The sequence below is a fragment of the Festucalex cinctus genome, chromosome 2 (genome assembly GCF_051991245.1).
Source record: "Festucalex cinctus isolate MCC-2025b chromosome 2, RoL_Fcin_1.0, whole genome shotgun sequence".
NCBI classification, from domain to species: domain Eukaryota; kingdom Metazoa; phylum Chordata; class Actinopteri; order Syngnathiformes; family Syngnathidae; genus Festucalex; species Festucalex cinctus.
In genome coordinates, this window is record NC_135412.1 from 40,088,990 (window position 1) to 40,106,206 (window position 17,217).

Consider the following 17,217-nt stretch of genomic DNA (forward strand, 5'->3'; position numbering starts at 1 on the left):
GAAAATAAGCGATATAGAAATGGAAGGATATGAATTGTTTACAATGAATAGGGAAAACAGAAGGGGAGGAGGAGTTGCAATATATGTTGATAAGGTTTTCAAATGTAGTAAAATTGAACATCTAACTACTACTGTGGATAATGTAATGGAATGTGTAACTATTGAAGTTCATATAAAAAATATGTCAAACGTAATTATAAGTTGTATATATAGGACACCAGGATCATGTCTTGATACATTTAACGATAAGTTAACAGATATCCTTAGTTATACAAATGATAAAAAATTGCGAATATTGTGTGGTGATTTTAACATTGATTTATTAAATCCTAATGGACATCAGAAAACAACTGATTTTATAAATATGATGTATAGTAATAGTTTATTTCCTGTTATTATAAAACCTAGTAGAATAACAATCGATACAGCTACACTAATTGATAATATATTCACAAATAAAATTGACCTTAAAATAGAAAGTGGACTCCTTATTAATGATATAAGTGATCACCTCCCGATTTTTGCAATTTTTTATGATTATTTTGATAAAAAAATGAAGCCGATTACTTACACATTTGAAACTAGAGCAAGAACAACACGCTCCATGGCTGCCTTTAAGTTGGATTTAGAGAAACACAACTGGTCTGAGGTTTATTCAAATAACGATCCTGATATTGCATATAGTGAATTTCAGTCAACCATTATTTCTCTATATAATAAACATTGTCCATTAATTAAAATTACAAGCAAGTATAAAGGTCCAAATAAGACATGGATGACGAAGGGTGCACAGAATGCATGTAAAAAGAAAAATAATTTATACAAAAGATTTATTAAATTGAGAACTGTGGAAGCTGAGACAAAGTATAAGATCTATAAAAATAAATTAGTAAATATTATTCGATTAAGTAAGAAAGATTATTACCACGCATTATTAGAACAGAATAAAAGCAATACACAAGAAATATGGAAAACACTAAATCATGTAATTAAAAAAAGTTCTAAAAAAACAAATTTTCCACAATATTTTATAAAAGATAACGATATGGTAATTGATGAAATTTCTGACATAGCTAATAATTTTAATGAATATTTAGTTAACGTGGGCAGCAACTTGGCAAACAAAATCCCAGAGCCAAGAAACAAACGTGAAATAGATAAGAACATTGTAAGTAATTCATCCACAATGTTTCTTAATGATGTTAATGATATAGAAGTATTAAATGTTGTGAAAACATTAAAAAATAAAAAGTCTACTGACTGTCTTAACATTGATATGACATTAGTAAAAAGTATTATAGAATATATTGTACAACCTTTTACATATATTTGTAATTTATCATTTAAAACTGGTATATTTCCATCAAAAATGAAGATAGCCAAAGTCATTCCTGTTCATAAAAGTGGAGAAAGACACACGTTTAATAACTACAGACCAATATCATTGTTGCCACAGTTCTCAAAAATTCTAGAAAAATTATTTTCATATAGATTGGATAATTTTATTGAGAAACATAAGCTCTTAAGTGAAACCCAATATGGGTTTAGAGAAAAACGGACCACCTCAATGGCAGTCATGGAGCTTGTAGAAGCAATATCTACCGAAATAGATAATAAAAAATTTACTGTTGGGATTTTTATGGATTTAAAAAAAGCTTTTGATACTATAGATCATTCTATATTAATGAATAAATTAAAGAAATATGGAATAAGAGGTTTAGCTTATAAGTGGATGAAAAGTTATTTGGAAAATAGATATCAGTATGTGCAGTTTAATAATGTACAATCAGAACACATGAAGATCACTCATGGAGTTCCCCAAGGGTCTGTGCTCGGCCCTAAATTATTTATACTGTATATAAACGATATTTGCTGTGTCTCAAAAACATTGAAAAGTGTCTTATTTGCTGATGATACAACTTTCTATTGTTCAGGAGAAAACCTGAAGCAGCTTCTGACTACTGTGGAGTATGAATTGAATATATTAAAAAAAATGGTTTGATGTAAATAAATTATCATTGAATTTAAATAAAACCAAGTTCATAGTTTTTGGCACGAGACAAATCACTCATCAAGTCAAAATTATGGTGAATTCAATTGAAATAGAAAGGGTGAATGAAAATAAATTCCTTGGAATTATTATCGATGATAAATTATGTTGGAAGCCACACATAGAAACTGTTAAAAGGAAAATGTCAAAAATTATAGGGATACTCTATAAAAGTAAGGATGTTTTAAACATGAAATCATTATATATATTATATAGTTCACTATTATTACCATATTTGACCTATTGTGTGGAATTCTGGGGAATGGCATATAAAACAAATACTAACACCGTTTTCAAATTGCAAAAGAAAGCTATAAGAATTATTAATGGATCAAAGTATACAGAGCCAACACATCCACTATTTATTAAATTAAATGCAATGAAATTTTATGACTTGGTGGATTTTAAAATAGCACAAATAATGTATAAAGTTTATAACAATTTACTCTGCCACAGTACTCAGAAGTTATTTGAAATTAGACACAGTCCTTATGATATAAGGGGTACAAGTGTGTACAAAAAACCCAAAACAAGAACAAATATTAAGCAAAGGTGTGTATCTGTAAAAGGTGTTGATCTGTGGAATCATTTGGAAATTGCTCAGAAAAATTGTGATTCAATGCTGGAGTTTAAAAAAATGTTTAAAAGTAAAGTTCAAAAAAATTATCTATGTCAGACCAGTATATGAAAAATGTACATGTGAGTATGTGTAAATGATCTAGATAGGTATTATGGTATATGTTTAGTAAATTTATGTATATATGTTTTTGGTAAATGTGAATATGTTAAGTGCACTTGTGTGTATATATATATATATATATATATAACTTGAGTTATATATATCATTTATTATTGTATTATTATTTTTTAATAATTAGTAAATTAAAATTGTATTCATAATGAATTAAGTTCAAATATATTTAGTAAAAGGGGTAGGACTAGATAAGTTTTTAACTTCTTCCTACTCCCTTTTGAACATGTAAGTTATGATTAATTGAATGATTATGTTATTGGGATTTTCTTCTCTTTTGATTGTTGTTGTTTTTTGTTTTATCTCTGCTGTTCATCTGTTTATATGTTCAAAAAATAATAAAAGGAAAGGAAATGTTGCTCACAGGAATGCATCGTGTGGTGCCGTTAATGAAATTATAAGGACGTTAATCCTTGTCATCTGTGTAATTGAATGTGTGTCTTATTTAGTTTCTGTTAGTCTGTATATTTTTTTAAACTAACTTTAAATTGTGTAAAATAACATCCAAAGCCATTCCATGTACAGGTTACATTGCTCATCTGACGATTGCTTGTGAAATTTATATGCTTTGATTGTGGCCGGCTGATTAATTGGTCCGACATTACTTTTTTTTTTTTTTTTACCCTTAAAAACAAAATCAGAAAACGGGCACACAATGCTTAAAAAAAAAAGTCATGTCAACTCATATCAAGTCAAGTCAAAAGTCAGCTGAGAGAGAGAAAGTAAATATCAGACATTAAAGTACTATCAAACATTTATCGAACAGCAGAATATGCTTACTGAGTTCAAGTGATAATGAATGAATCTGCTAGAGCAAGTATGTCAATCGTATGTTTGACATACTTGCTCTAGCAGATTGCTTCCATGTCTCAAAATGTTTTTTTTTTTTTTTGTTTTTTGTTTTTTTACAGCTGTTTTCATTGGTCTACTAGTTGGGTGTTGTTTAGTATACGTTCAGCTCGTGTCTAATGACATTTGACATAATGACATAAGTGGCTGTTTTGTACAATGGCTCTGATTGATTGTCGATCTTCATTCAGCTTCACAATTGAATGTTTTAGGTCACATTGGACGGTGTCTCTTGTTTTCATGGTTTCACCTCTAACTTGTTTGAATGTAAGGTTCATACAGAAAATGTCTTCTAAATTGTGCATTTAATCCAGATGAAAATACCTGGAAATCCATCCATCCATCCATTTTCTTGACCGCTTATTCCTCACAAGGGTCGCGGGGGGTGCTGGCTCCTATCTCAGCTGGCTCTGGGCAGGAGGCAGGGGACACCCTGGACTGGTTGCCAGCCAATCACAGATACCTGGAAATGAAATCTGGAATATTGATCTCTTGTCTCAAAATCATCTTAAGGTGTCAAACTCATATGTTCACACTGTTCCAATACTTTTGGAGGGCATTCTATAGCCTACCGGCAAAGTAATCTCAAGATTTGTTTTTCTGCCTGTCAAAAGACACGTGCATCCTTTAATTTTCTACCACTTTCTGCAGCAGCCATGCAGTTGACAGGCCACTCCAGGTCTGGCCTAAAGTCAGCTGTGATAGGCTCCAACTCACCTGTGACTCACCACACAAGATATACCAAACTAGAAAATGAATCAACCAGCGTCTGTGTCTCCTGAGTGGAAACCTGGACAAAATAATTTGTATATCACTGGAGGTTTTCCAGCTAATTCAAGTATTTCCATAGATTGTCGAACACGCTCACGCTCCCTGGTAGAAGACCAGGGGCTAAACGTGCTGCTCCAAATGACCCAACTTATGAATTGTCATGAATAAAGACTATTTCAAACAAATTCAACAGTTTTATGACACTGAAAAGAAGGCAAAAGTTGATTCACGGGAGAAAGTTACTGTGATTTCGTATCACTTGAACTCAGTAAGCATATTCTGCTGTTCGATAAATGTTTGATAGTACTTTTCTGTCTGATATTTACTTTCTCTCTCTCAGCTGACTTTTGACTTGACTTGATATGACTTGACATGACTTTTTTTTAAGCATTGTGTGCCCGTTTTCTGAAAACATGTTTCTCAGAGTGGAGAATGAATTTTCACCCATTGTGGAAGTGCCAAATGTTCGGCAAAGTTTGAAATTCAGCTCACTTGGCATCGCTAGCAGATGCGTGTGGGTCAGTAGTTTGACAAGATGCAATGTGACGATTATGTGTAAATCATCAATATACTATTTTTCTTGGTTTTGTTCTTTATCTCACTATAAACTTAAATACATTTACACGTTTAAAAAATAGGAAGTTTAGCCCAAAAAGACTTCATTGCAGGGGTCAGGGGCGGAGTAACTCATTTGGGTGGTAGTGCACGAATGCCCTCCCACTCCCCCCCACCCCCGATGACATCATCACTGGTGCGTCGTGACATGTTTCTACTATGAAACAGGTGCATTGGCTTAATTAAGGTTCGGAAACTAGTCAAAACTGTGAAAGTTGGCGATGTGAGGTCACCATGGCAACGACAGAGATGCGAATCACCTCATAAGACCGTGTTGCACCCAGCTGCTCTTTTCAGCTGAAATGACTTCATATTGTTCCTTTAATTACCTCATCATGGCCACTAGTTCTCAGTGTTTCATATTGAATCAGCAGGAGGGACTCGGCATCTGCTGGCTCCTGCTGCCTATTTCAGGCCCAGATATTAAGATACTTGTGCTGCACTACTTTGGTGAGTGTGTCTGATCACAGTCCTGATATGCTGCACTCAGACACAATTGCCCCGACTAGCGTTTGAACCCCTCCGTATGTATGTGTGCACAATGTGCTGCTGTGTGACGTAAAGGACATTCTTGATGCGATGCCGCTTCAAAGTTCACATTTTCAAACACCAGCGAAATGGGTGTAAGAGCCAATTTGCGGGGGTTCAAACACACTCGCGTCATTTAGCCCTATCCCAAAAGAACAAATCAGGAAAACTGAAATGGTGCAAAACAGTTTCAGGCTGTATACACAACTTGGTACTACATACTGTAGTTCTCAGTCTTGAAAATGTTTTTAGTAATTACATTCAAATGTATACCATATATTTCATAGCAAATCTCAGAATTCGCATTAATAATGTGAAACCCTTCATAATTTTTGGGCTTGGCTTTGGCTTTCACTTGTATAGGCTTTCCACCTACAAAATGTAATGGCAAATCAAAATAACAAGAAATCAAACTTCAATATCATTTTAAGTTGGTATAAGTTGTGTATGTTTATATGTTCAAAACCAATAAACCAAGTTGGGCAATTTAACTACCGGTAAATGTTTTACATTTTTGCTTTTGTGAATATTAGGGGTGTCAGGCGATTAAAATGTTTCATCATAATTAATCGCATTACTTCAGTAGTTAACTCGTGATTAATCGCAAATTTTACATCTGTTCTAACTGTACAATAAAAATGTACAATAAAATGTTTTTTCTCAGCTTTCATACTCTTGTTAACAAAATGAAAATGTTAAACTAATAGAAATATGTCTGCATCTTTTAGTCATTGATACAGTAATTTCATAATTCATAAAACTGAGTTAAAATTAAAAAGATGTACTGTACAGTAAAAAAAAAAATGAGTGTGATATTGATTTTTGTTGAGGTATTTTTTTTCTGCCACTAGATGGCATAATTGCATTTGTAAGACACTGGTGAAAACCTTTGCATTTTTCTTTTCATATTAAGAGCCATATAATCTTTAACATTAAGTAACTTGTAAAAATATGCACATTTTTAAAATTGTAAAATACAACTTGACCTCAGTCTCCACAAATGTATGCATTATTATTAAATTTATTATTGCTAAATTTTGACGTGGACGTGCTGCTGCGTTGCAACTGGAATTCCCCCAGTACAGGCTTTCCAAGTAAGGTGGTCATTAATCATGCGTTTAAAAAATTAGTGGCGTTAAAGGAACTTTAACTCAAAATTAACACACTAATTTTGACACCCCTAGTGAAAACTGATTTTCCCGCATTTCATAACAAAGAAATAAGCCTTTAGAGAACATTGTATTGAACCTCAACTTATAGAAAAGACAATTTGTTGTTTTACAGTGGTGCAAATTTCATTTTCTGACCTTGGCGAGGGTCTGCTTCAGATTGGACCAACATATACTGTAGTCTCCTCTCTCTATGCCTGTCTCCGAAACATGCACACATTTCATCCTGTTAAATAGGGTTGCACAGCAGGTGCATTCTTGTTATTGAATGACATGAACCCCCGCGTCACATGAATCATCCGTAGTTGGAATGATGGAGTGCAAGGCGGTGGCGAACGACACGTTACAAAACGCTTTCCAACCTCCCGCATCCCCGCAGCCCACTCACCGCACAAGCCCTTGCTCTACCAGTCTCTGCCTTCAGGCTTCTTGCATGAAGCCCATTCATCTGTTGAATGGAGAAACACAGCAGACAGCACTGATATCTCACATCACCTCCGCCCTCCCAGCACCCACATGCATAAAAGGGCCCGCCTCAGCAAAAGCAAAATCGGCTGGGCTGAGTGGTGGTGATGATGGGCTATAGTGAGTGAGCAGAATATTAAATACACCACATTTCCATAGAGAGAGGCTCCCGCTGATTGTATTTGTTTTTCCAAATTGCTGAAATGTATCAGATCCAAACAGTTTTGTTAACAAAACAACCCTGATGGTAACTTTATTAGCCGAGTTTTTCTATCATGCTTGGCTGTCAGGGAAAATAACTGGCTCACTGAAATCTAAGGGTGGGAACCTCTGGGTATCTCACGATACGGTACGATATGCGACACAAAGCTCATGATAACAATTATGTCACGACATGATACTGCGATGATCGATACATTGGTCAGGTATTAAGACCACGATGATCTACGATAAAGACATAAGCGGTGTCTTCTTCACAGTGAGTACATTAGTGTATTTTTTTAAATCACTAAAATTTATCTCATTTACTGTTTTTCCCTGTTTGCCTATTTACTACAATGTTTCCAATGTGAAAATGTTGAGCTTCTTGTCTGTTCCCACCGTGACTTGCATTTGAACTTCTTGAACATCTCTCAGCAACTGCTTACGCCACCTCATAAAGTATTTGTGGTCATCAAAAACCCGTTATCCATTTCACTCTTTGGAGCAACTTGAATATCTCCAATTGAAGCTTTGCGGGTGGAGATGCATCAGATTTAAAGAGCGATGCCTGCTTTGACCTTCCGAAAAGTGCAATCTCGCTGTTCGGAGCTGCTTTTATATTTTCTTCTTCTTCAAGGCAGCTTTCCACTGAAGGAAAAAAAAATGGGTGAAACTTTTGAGACGCCTGAGCAGAAAAGGTTAGATATCTAATGGACTTTGTCTGGGGAATCTTTCATTTAATACACTCAAAATTTAAGGTCAGCTGTTCTTCACCCTTTTGAATCCAGATGAGTGCACTATTAGGCCTGCCAAAGCACATATTTTTCATCCAACATATATCAAATAGTCAACAAATTAAGGTATGATTTAATGGATAGCTTTTTTTTAACATCATTTTCAGACAGAACTCAAAATGGCTGCAAATAATAATCAATACACTTCAGTCTCAGCTAGTTTTTAGTCTGTAGTAGAAACAAGACATCACCCATTGAGCTACAATCATGCCGTCCACAGTACTGCTATATCCTCCTGAAAGCATTATTCTGATCAATAAAACACTGGCAAGGAGTTCAGACAATTGCAAAAGGAATTATTCCATGATCAATCACCATATATGCATAAAATGCTTCATTCTTTGTGCGAGAAGAAACAAAAATTGTGTCAGGGCAACTCATGGCTGAATTCACCAACTCACAATGCCTTGAGCATCTGACTGTTCCTAGCCGTGCTGGAGCTCCTCCTTACTCACCCAAACTAGCTCCCGAATGAGCACCGTGTAGATGGAAAGGCTAAGAAAATGTGTTGGACTCCAGGAAGAATTCTTCAAAGCGGAAAACTTGCAGTGTGCATTTGTAATATATTATCGTTTGTGACACCAGTTCTGAACTTTTTGTAGTTATGGCCATCACTAATTTATTCAGTTTATGATGGAATTGGGACCTAAGTGCAGGGAAGTAGGGAGGCAAGGAGTGACAAAAATAATTTTTCACAGGAACAAAAAGAAAGCACGCAAGGTGTATGGAAAAATCTAAAGTACTGAGTCTGACAAAGTTAACAAAATCCAAAACAAATATAGCGTCTAAAGTAACAAACAATGGCCTTTGACTGACAATGACAAGGTTACACGACGGCAATCCACGACAACAGAAGCAACAAACAATAAACGGACAAGAACAAAAATAAACCCGTTAACTAAGACCCCGTTCACATGAAAGCTCAATGTATCCGCACAAGTTTACTGTTTAAGCACTTTGTCCACATGGCAGCTCGGTTTCGGAGCTTGAAACCGATCACTTTTGAAACCGGGCTTCAGAGTGGAAAGATTTCAAAACGCGCCCCGTACATTCTAATGTGGACCATATACAGGATAGATACTCCACCGGTGATGACGAAATTCTCCCTTGACTGCACCCGAACCACCAGTCTGTCAACAACAATGGCGGATAGCCGTGTTGTCGTCGTTTTGCGCAACCTCCTTAGCTTGTTTATGCTTTTACAGCAAAATGTTTTGCGTGATGTTGTACTCGAATCACCCGGCATTGTCACTTCTCCTGTGTTGTGTTCGTCTCACTGATCTGTATATATTACTGGACAGCCAATAGCTCATATACGTCCGTGCAAGCCGTTGAAACCACAGAGCAGCCATCTTACTCCTCCCATCTCGCAAGCAGACTACTATTTAAACAACTTTGAAGACCCCTTTTCTTTTATTGCTCAGTTGGTAGACCCATGTTGTTTCTATAAGTACTGTCTCAAATGTTCTCTAATTTCGATACTGTAAATGTATAGGATCGTATGCCGAGAAACGTTTCTTCGGAGGAGTAATATGTAAAGTAAAGTGAGAATAAAAAGTAAAGTCTTGGCCTATCAGTTTTTCAGATCAGTGGTTCGTCTTCTTCTTCGCTAATTGTTCTTCTATGCTTTCCGTTAACTCCATATGTCAGCGCGACAGCGCCACTCCAGATTTGGCATATATATTACAGCCATCAAACGTCTTCTTTTGCACACTCGCATGCCTTGAGACGTTTCTGTCTGTACAAGATTTGTTTGAGGAACGAAGCTTCCGTGTAAACAGGGCCATAATCTGAGGCTGCCACAAAACTTCTTCCAGTGATTTCACCTGGCAAACGTTGCTCTGTATCATCTCTAAACTGAGAGCTGACTCATCTCCTCTCCTAAATGTCACTTGCTGTGATTACATCATGGTTATTCATAGAACACAACAACCATTAGCGGCTAATCGTTCTTTTAAATGCACCGCCAAGGCTGCATAAAAGACAATTAAACACCTTCCCTCTGGTTTTCAAGTCATTTCATCGACAGAACAACCGTCTTAATGTTTAATGCTCACTGGAGCTGCGAGCTTTAAAAGGACACACAGAGGGGAGAAAATTTATCAATGATTGTGTGATGTTGTGATTGTGTGATCTTGTCCGAGTATGAAGCTGGGCATGTCAATGAGACCCCGTCGAGCAAACATTTGAAGAAGCGCTGTTGTTTGTCTGGTGAGGACGTTGTCACTGTAATTGGGATCAGGAGAAAGTGGAGAGCTCAGTCACGCTCCCAATTAAACATTTCATTATGTTGCCGCACACCAGATCTAATTAGCCTTTTCCACTTGGCATTTCGGAATTAAAGGTATGTAAGATCATTTTTGGATTAGATTTGCAGGGATCCCCCAATATTTGTTTTTAACTGAGTGTGATTATTTTGTTCTACACATTACATGAAATTCCAATGTATTTTATACAATGTAAACAATGTATAAAATGTAAATTGCAGCAGTAAAATAGCAGCCTCACAGGTCTTTATAAGCCTAACTGCAAGACAATCAAAATGTTTGTCAATTCAGATCTTTAATTAAGTTAAATTCCATACACATAAGGTGACATTTGTCTATTCAATCCATTCAAATTGCACTTAAAATGAAGAGGCATTCAAGCCATGTGTTTTTTCGGCGGTGAAATCACGTGTGCCTATTGAGGCTTTCGACGAGCCACTCACGCCGCCTTCCAACAGCACTCGTTCTTCTGCAGTGTGTCCATTACAGGCTCATTATGCTAATGTGCTTTACTGCTCACCGCTGTGTTTCGCAGGCCAGTTGACGGTGGGAACCTGCGAGATAGTCATGCTCAACAGGGACAGCAGCGTTCCCAGACGGACCATCGCCAGGCAGACGGCCCGCTGCGCCTGCCGGAGAGGTCAGATCGCCGGCACCACGCGGGCGAGGCCGGCATGTGTCGATGGTATGTGGAAAGTCCGCTCTGCTTTCTCAGGGGAGGACACATACAGTACTACACAGTATTTTATTGGCACTATTCAGAATAAATTTTGAAGGAGTTTTTAAAATGCATTTTGCTAAGGATATTGAAGATATTATATGTCATTATTTACAGTATATACCTTGAGAAAGTCTTCTATTGCTTTTGTAGTTTGTTTTGAGTCATTCTCTCCTGTCAATTGACCTTACTGTAAACCACGCCCGCATGACCTAGTAAACCAATCAAGACTCAAGGTGTCATGTCTGTGACGGCACGTGCGTTTCACTCCGCACAAACAAAAGCTCACTCCCGATCGTGCATTGCATCCTTTGTGTGGTTATCCAAAGCCAAGAAAAAGAAAAAAAAAACAATAAAAATGGTTAAACGCTGTAGTCACGGCTTGTATAAGAGTGATAGCTGCTATTTCGATCGATTAAACGGCGTCTTGTGGTAGTCACGGCTTGTTTAAGAGAGACCAAGAGAGACACTGTTCGGATTATTCCTTTCCCTAAAACCTCAAACAGCTACGAACAATGTCTGGCTCAAACTTTGTGGAAGAGCACACACACGGCCAGTCGAATCCCTCCAAATGACCAAAAAGTACTACGTCTGCACTAAGGTAATGTTCTCCATTGTTGTTTTTAGCCAAAGGCTAACGATAGCTCCGGATAGCTAACCGTCCACGTGTTTTTTGATTTACTATAGTATTTACTATAAATGCCAACAGAACAAACTTTGCACACATGACCAGTTGAATGCCTCAAAAATGACCATAAACCACTATGTTTGCACTAAGGTAATGTTCTCCCTTGTTATTTTTAGCCAAAGGCTAACGATAGCTCTGGGCAGCTAACCGTCCACACGTTTGTTGACTTACTATTTACAATAAATACCAACAAAACATTGAATCTATGAGGTAATATAAAGTCATTCTTACCCGGCTTGACGGGAACAATGTCCAAAAACTTTGGCTTTGCTGACAATCGGTCGAAGTGAGAGTGATGTGACTGTCTTTTCCTGACTTCTGTAGCAGCAGACAGCGATGCGTAATTCCTTTTGATTTGGGCTAAAATTGCATGGTGAGGGAGTGAAGATACCTTTCACTAAAAAAAATTAAAGTCCCCTTTGCTTGCTTCGAAGAGAAATAATGGCGCCCTGAAAATTCCTGACCGAGAAATCACAAGGAAGATTTGACAACTTTTGCATTAGTGTGAATGCACTTCAGCTCATCTCGACCTGTAAATGCTTGTCGCATTTAGTGGCGGGGAGGGTCGTGCCACGGTAAGGTCAATTATCAAACCTTTGCCACCTCTATATCTTTCTTGCTAGTTCTGCACACCATTACATCAAACAATAACAATTCTCAGGCAGTTGAATTAGCATGATGCCCATGCTGTGGTTTGCTTGGGTGGTGGGGGGGTGGCAACCAAGATGCCCTGTCCAGCAGCTACAGGCTTTTTCAAGGTGAGCACATCCGTAACACACCTGGCCAACCAAAGAGGTGATAACAAGACATGTGTATACATTGTGCAGAATCATAAATATGTAAGTGTACATGTCCCAGCTGGTAGGACAATCATATCGTCTCGTTGCCATGGAGACGGCCTTAGCTGGCTTGATCAGGAACACAAAGCACAGGAGAATGGGGGTAGATGATATATGGTTGATTTACATCATAGTTTTAAAAGTAGGTTTGCAGTTATACATTATTTCAAATATTTAAAATAGTGCAAAATGAAAGTGTATGTGTGTGTCGACGTAAGAAAAAAATATGTTTATAACTCAACTCAAGTTTATTTTTCTGTAGTTCAGTTAAACTGTTGCTCTGTCTCCTGATAGCAACACGGTCACAGTCTATATTAATTCACTTTTGATGTTTTTAGTGTGCTGTTAAATCACCCTCATCCTCAGCTATTTAATAACGCCGGCTCAAATAAGGATCATTCATGGCGTAGACAGTGAGCTAGATATGGTTTAATGCGCGATGTCCTGTCTAGGTTATCGGACGATATCTGTCACGTGACAGACGGGCTTTAACGGCGGTTGACACCGTCGTGCTGATTGGATCTCCCAATATCACAATGACATGCACCGCAAGCCCCATTAGTTCCGATGACTCTCAGCATCTAATAGCCTCCACGCTGCATGCGGTCCCGCGGCTCGCGTCACGTTCCCAAACGTCGTTTTTAACCGCCTCCGACGCTCAACAGACACCCCCTCCTCGCTTCCCTCTAAACACTCAACAGATACTAATTAACTTAGAGAGAACTATGATTAAAGCAGGAGGAAATTGATTTTCACTGGTTTCCCGCTGCACTGCGCCCTGTACTCCATTAGCGGCCAGTGCATTAAAGACTGAATCTGTTGCTCACGGCCTCATTGAAATGCTTCCTGCGGACAGCTGATGGGGTCCAACGCCGCAAAGCTTTTAAGTGGAATTCTGCATACTGTGTGAGAAGGTAATGGGGCAAATAGCTTTGAATATCATCTTTGACCTTTTTGTCCGAAGTATATTCAGTTACATTGGCCTCGAATGCGGATTGCCAGATGTGGGCTGTTGCCCTTCGAAGCATACAAACCACTCTTCTGACTTAATCTGGTTTATTCATCCTTTGGAACATGTATTTTTGTCTTTGGAACTGTTGGTAACAAAGACAAAGAAGGTCTTACTGTCCTGTCGATCAATTTATTATTGTAACAAATGAGAAGCAGCTAGGTTGAATGTGTGATTGCTTTTTTTAGATCTACCTTGCCAAGTTAAAGGATGGGCAACTTGGATGGTAACGACTGCCTGTCTGACCAACTGACTTTGCATAGTTGACACTCGGGCAAAACAATTACATTCAAATTGATCAATCTGATTACTTTACATGGCTGTAGTCTCATCTATCTAGCCTGCAATGTTCCTCCGCCATCTTCCTGCTACGGATGCCCAAATGACAATTTCGCGAACGTAGTGGCGCTTGCATCGAGTGTCGGACCCAACCGTTTACATTCCACCTACTGGGGCCTCCAGGTGGTCGTCGCTGAGTCCCATGATCCGGGCTCGTCGCTTGTCACCACCTTCTGCTTTGCTCTCACAAACTTTTTTTTTTTTTTTTTTTTCACTAGCTTCCCCCACTTCTTAGTGGCTGCAACTAACTCCAGGTAGCCGTTCTTGATAGCTGCTAGCTAGCTAAATCTGGCTCGCTTAGCCTAACCTATAATACCAAAACATTTATGTACCTGTATCTAAAATCTGTAGTACAGAGTCTTTTCTTGCTTTGATCTGTTAAAGAAAAAATAATACAAGGGAAAAGTAGCCTACCTAGTCATGTACAGTATTAAATTGCAATCGCAATATTGAGTTGTTTTGAATCATTACAAGTTGGACCTGATAATGACATCTTAAATCCATTTTTACTGTATGCACCTCTTATTCGCTGTTCTTTCTTTCTTTAATTCAATTTATTTTGTTCTCTTATTTTGTTTGATTTTATTGTCTATCTAGAATCTTTTTTGTTCAAATTTGATATGACACTTTGAATATGGAGTGGAATCTTGTCTAAGCCATTTCGGCTTCATTCCCTCCTTGCACTATTTTTAAATTGTGCTAAATAAAATAGAACATTTAAATTTAAATAAATTGAATTGAATTGTTTTTCAAAATCGTTAAAGTCCAAATGATATGCTTGCTTTTTGATGGTCGGTTATTTGAATCTTTACAAGTTGAACCTGATTCACATGCCATCCCCAACTCAGGTGCACATGCTTCATTTATGCTTATTTGACATCCAACATTTCTACTGCCAGCTCATGATTGAAGAAAGTGAGGGGATTACAAGATGGAGTTTAAACTTCAGTGTGTGTTTGCAATTCCCTAAAGCTTTTATACCGCTAAGCTTACATTCCAAACATCAGTTTTAAGACTTTTAAGATGTTTCACCTGTAAATCCTCACATCGCTTGAGGAGTATTGAGTGTGCGCGTTCGTTTGCGTCGTCTTCTTGGAAGAGATCGGTGATTCGACCTTCTTTCGCTCTGATCAGAGTCAGGTGCTTTCACAATGCTTGCTGATGACCTCTAGCATAACTCTGTGGTTCCAAGGCTTTGGTCATAAAATGGCCAACTAAACCTCATGGATTTGAAACTCTAACTTTGTCCGCTGTAATGAAACAAAAGTAAAATCCATGGCTTAATTCCGCAAGTGTAGCCTTCGGGACATTTACAACAGTGTGCAGCTGGTGGCTTAATGAAAGAGAACTGGGCTAATACTTTAAGTCTCACCTCCCATCCTGTTTGCATTCACACTTATTGACTCATGCACAAGCCAAAATGCAATTGGCTTTTCAACAATACGATCTGTCCCGTAGAACAGGAGGTGGGTGCAAAGTGGTTCATTTGTATGAGACAGAACGAACTGACCCCCAAAACAGAGCGCGCAAGTGGATGTCAAGCTTGCTGAGTTTCTCTGCTGTTTATGTATTTTTGGGGAGATTTGTGCCATTTTAGAGTTAGACACTTCCTAAAACATTGAAATGTCCAACATAGAGTCTTAGATACCCTGTATTTTGAAATGGACAACAACGTTAACATGATAAACATTGCAATGATTATAGCACAATATGTTGGAAAGTGACTAGAGTGAGGTTCCAAGGGCTGGCATATTTAACGATGTAGCAATTTTTTATATTCCCTGCCCCCAACTTTTGTATCTCAAACTGCTACAGACTACATACTGACCTGCTCAAACTTTCTTAATCATGATTAATGGGCTAGACGAGCTTGGAGGTGTGACTGCTGTTCCATATTTCATTTTGTCAGGAAAACATTGCGGCATATAGTCACCTTCTTAAACTAATGGACTGTGCCATATTTTAACTTTTATTTATCTTAAATATCTCATAATGCAGATCATTCAATTCTACCTCTGGAATGAGATCAATTAACATAATGTGGTTCCGGTTTCATGTTTTCTGAAACAAAATGAAACATGAAATGAAATAACTTGGGCCATTACTTTAGGAAGGTGACAATATGTTCTTCTGTATAGATAAAAGACAAACTTTTATTTTCTGTTTTTTAATTGATTGTGTACCTATTTTCTCAAGTCAACTCTCAATTGGTTTGAATCTCTTTCACTTTGATCTCATGTCTGGGCCACATTCAACTTTCTTTGTCTTTGTTGTGACCTGCTTTTTCTGTTGACGTCTGCACACTACATCGCAAGATCTAACTCTAATCTTCTCCCCAAGCTGTCTACTTTTCTCTGCTGGCCTTCCTGTTGCATTGCCACCTGCACCGTTATCGCATGTGGCTTGATAGTCATCATGATAAGAGTCGGCTGTGAGACTCTGTTTATTCTGGCTGCAAGCATTTATGCACACTTTGCAAAGAGGTCACGCGTTTTGCAGATGCTCCGTTTTATTTTGCTCTTAGTGCAGTCTCAACATTTCCTCCTTGTTTTGAGAAATCGTTTTTTCCTCTTGTGCTAATTCCACGAGTGCTTGAAGCAAAATTACTGTGCTGCTCCTACCTAGACTTTCACATTTTCTACTCTACACACAAATTTATTTCGGATAACGCAGTTATTTTTGAATGGTGTTTGAGTTGAGTTTGAGTTTTTGTTTGTTTGTTTGTTTGATTTTTTTTTTTTACTCTGATTTGATTTCTTTTGTGCTTTCAGCTACAGTTGTCAAGTGTACGTATCTTGTACAGCACTATGATAAGTACAAATGGACAAAAGACAAATGTATACAATATATACATAAATGAGTTAAATCAATAAATGTACACGCTACCCTACAAAAACAGCATGTAATTATATCCGGTCTTGTACTAAATTATCATAGTGTGGTTGCGCAAGCCCAACAACCAACTATGAAGCGTGATTGATGCTAGCATCAATGCTAGTTGATGCTAGCACTAACACAATGAGATGTGGCCTAGCTCATTGGTTCTCAAATGGGGGTACGTGTACCCCTGGGGGATATGAAGGCACTCCATGGTGTGCGTGAGATTTTAAAACATATTTTAAAAGCATGTGTAAATATTTCAGAAATATGTATGTTCACAAATT

General features: G+C 37.7%; 1 protein-coding gene across 2 annotated transcripts in view; it reads left to right on the forward strand.

The window, feature by feature from the left end:
- The window catches only part of tafa5l (TAFA chemokine like family member 5, like), a 60,199-nt gene that overhangs the window by 15,410 nt on the left and 27,572 nt on the right, over positions 1-17,217 (forward strand). For both annotated transcript variants that reach the window (XM_077515080.1, XM_077515079.1), the window contains exon 2: positions 10,996-11,145. In XM_077515080.1, the coding sequence (XP_077371206.1) occupies positions 10,996-11,145 (150 nt within the window). The remainder of the gene's footprint in view (positions 1-10,995; positions 11,146-17,217) is intronic.